Source organism: Rhincodon typus, unplaced genomic scaffold (genome assembly GCF_021869965.1).
Source record: "Rhincodon typus isolate 14 unplaced genomic scaffold, sRhiTyp1.1 hic_rhity00004026, whole genome shotgun sequence".
In the NCBI taxonomy this organism is placed as follows: Eukaryota; Metazoa; Chordata; class Chondrichthyes; order Orectolobiformes; family Rhincodontidae; genus Rhincodon; species Rhincodon typus.
Window position 1 is genome coordinate 4,417 of NW_025969664.1, and position 2,602 is coordinate 7,018.

Below are 2,602 nucleotides of genomic sequence, written 5' to 3' on the forward strand. Positions count from 1 at the left end.
TGATGTGCTGGTTTCTGCTGGGCTTAAGGTGCTGGTTGCTGCTGGGTTTGATATGCTTGTTGCTGCTGGGCTCAAGAAGCTGGTTGCTGCTGGGGTCGATGTGCTGGTTGCTGCTGGGGGCGATGTGTTGGTTGCTGCTGGGGGCGATGTGTTGGTTGCTGCTGGGATCGATGTGCTGGGTGCTGCTGGGGGCGATGTGCTTGTTGCTGCTGTGGTCGATGTGCTAGTTTCTGCTGGTGTTAATGTGCTGGTTCCTGCTTGGATCCATGTGCTTGTTGCTTCTGGGGTCGATGTGCGGGTTGCTGCTGGAGTTAATGTGCTGGTTTCTGTTGTGTTGGATGTACTGGTTGATGCTGGGGTCGATGTGCTGTTTGCTGCTGGGGGTGATGTGCTGGTTGCTGCTGGGGTCAATGTGCTGGTTGTTGCTGGAGTCGATGTGCTGGGTGCTTCTGGGGTCGACGTGCTGGTTGCTGCTGGGGTCGATATGCTGGGTACTGTTGGGGTCGATGTGCGGGTTGCTGCTGGAGTTAATGTGCTGGTTTCTGTTGGGTTTGATGTACTGGTTGATGCTGGGGTCGATGTGCTGGTTGCTGCTGGGGTCGATGTGCTGGTTGTTGCTGAGGTCAATGCGCTGGTTTCTGCTGGGGTCGATGTGCTGGGTGCTGTTGGGGTCGATGTGCGGGTTGCTCCTGGAGTTAATGTGCTGGTTTCTGCTGGGTTTGATGCACTGGTTGATGCTGGGGTCGATGTGCTGGTTGCTGCTGGGGTCAATGTGCTGGTTGTTGCTGGAGTCGATGTGCTGGGTGCTTCTGGGGTCGACGTGCTGGTTGCTGCTGGGGTCGATGTGCCAGTTATTGCTGAGGTCAATGCGCTGGTTTCCGCTAGGGTCGATGTGCTGGTTGCTGCTGGGGTCGACGTGCTGGGTACTGTTGGGGTCGATGTGCGGGTTGCTCCTGGAGTTAATGTGCTGGTTTCTGTTGGGTTTGATGTACTGGTTGATGCTGGGGTCGATGTGCTGGGTGCTGTTGGGGTCGATGTGCTGGGTGCTGCTGGGGTCGATGTGCTGGTTGTTGCTGAGGTCAATGTGCTGGTTTCTGCTGGGGTCGATGTGCTGGGTGCTGTTGGGGTCGATGTGCGGGTTGCTCCTGGAGTTAATGTGCTGGTTTCTGCTGGGTTTGATGCACTGGTTGATGCTGGGGTCGATGTGCTGTTTGCTGCTGGGGGCGATGTGCTGGTTGCTGCTGGGGTCAATTTGCTGGTTGTTGCTGGAGTCGATGTGCTGGGTGCTTCTGGGGTCGACGTGCTGGTTGCTGCTGGGGTCGACGTGCTGGGTACTGTTGGGGTCGATGTGCGGGTTGCTCCTGGAGTTAATGTGCTGGTTTCTGTTGGGTTTGATGTACTGGTTGATGCTGGGGTCGATGTGCTGGGTGCTGTTGGGGTCGATGTGCTGGGTGCTGCTGGGGTCGATGTGCTGGTTGTTGCTGAGGTCAATGTGCTGGTTTCTGCTGGGGTCGATGTGCTGGGTGCTGTTGGGGTCGATGTGCGGGTTGCTCCTGGAGTTAATGTGCTGGTTTCTGTTGGGTTGGATGTACTGGTTGATGCTGGGGTCGATGTGCTGTTTGCTGCTGGGGGCGATGTGCTGGTTGCTGCTGGCGTCAATGTGCTGGTTGTTGCTGAGTCCAATGTACTGGTTTCTGCTGGGGGCGATGTGCTGGTTGTTGCTGGTGTTAATGTGCTGGTTCCTTCTGGGATCCATGTGCTGGTTGTTGCTGGGGTCGATGTGCGGATTGCTTCTGGGGTCAATGTGCTGTTTGCTGCTCTGTTCGATGTGCTGGTTGCTGCTGGGTTTGAGGTGCTGGGTGCTATTGGGGTCAATGTGCTGGTTTCTGCTGGAGTTAATGTGCTGGTTTCTGCTGGGTTTGATGTACTGGTTGTTGCTGGGGTCAATGTGCTGGTTGCTGCTGGGGGCGATGTGTTGGTTGCTGCTGGGGTCGATGTGCTTGTTGCTGCTGTGGTCGATGTGCTGGTTTCTACTGCTGTCAATGTGCTGGTTCCTGCTGGGATCCATGTGCTGGTTGTTGCTGGGGTCGATGTGCTGGTTGCTGCTGGGGTCGATGTGCTGGGTGCTGTTGGGGTCGATGTGCGGGTTGCTGCTGGGGTCGATGTGCTGGGTGCTGTTGGGGTTGATGTGCGGGTTGCTGCTGGAGTTAATGTGCTGGTTTCTGTTGGGTTCGATGTACTGGTTGCTGCTGGGGTCGATGTGCTGGTTGCTGCTGGGGTCGATGTGCTGGTTGCTGCTGGGATCGATGTGCTGGGTGCTGCTGGGGTCGATGTGCTGGTTGTTGCTGGGGTCGATGTGCTGGTTGTTGCTGGGGTTGATGTGCTGGTTGCTGCTGGGATTGATGTGCTGGTTGCTGCTGGGATCGATGTGCTGGTTGTTGCTGGGGTCGATGTGCTGGTTGCTGCTGGGATCGATGTGCTGGTTGTTGCTGGGATCAATGTGCTGGTTGTTGCTGGGATCGATGTGCTGCTTGCTGCTGGGATCGATGTGCTGCTTGCTGCTGGAATCGATGTGCTGGTTGCTGCTGGGATCGAGGTGCTG

General features: G+C 56.6%; 1 protein-coding gene across 1 annotated transcript in view; it reads right to left on the minus strand.

Annotated features, from left to right (window-relative positions):
* LOC125481880 (pneumococcal serine-rich repeat protein-like) overlaps positions 1 to 2,602 on the minus strand; it is a gene marked incomplete at both ends in the record, with an annotated part of 13,936 nt that overhangs the window by 4,398 nt on the left and 6,936 nt on the right. The window contains one exon of the mRNA XM_048593808.1: positions 5 to 2,599. Coding sequence (XP_048449765.1) covers positions 5 to 2,599 — 2,595 coding nt within the window. The remainder of the gene's footprint in view (positions 1 to 4; positions 2,600 to 2,602) is intronic.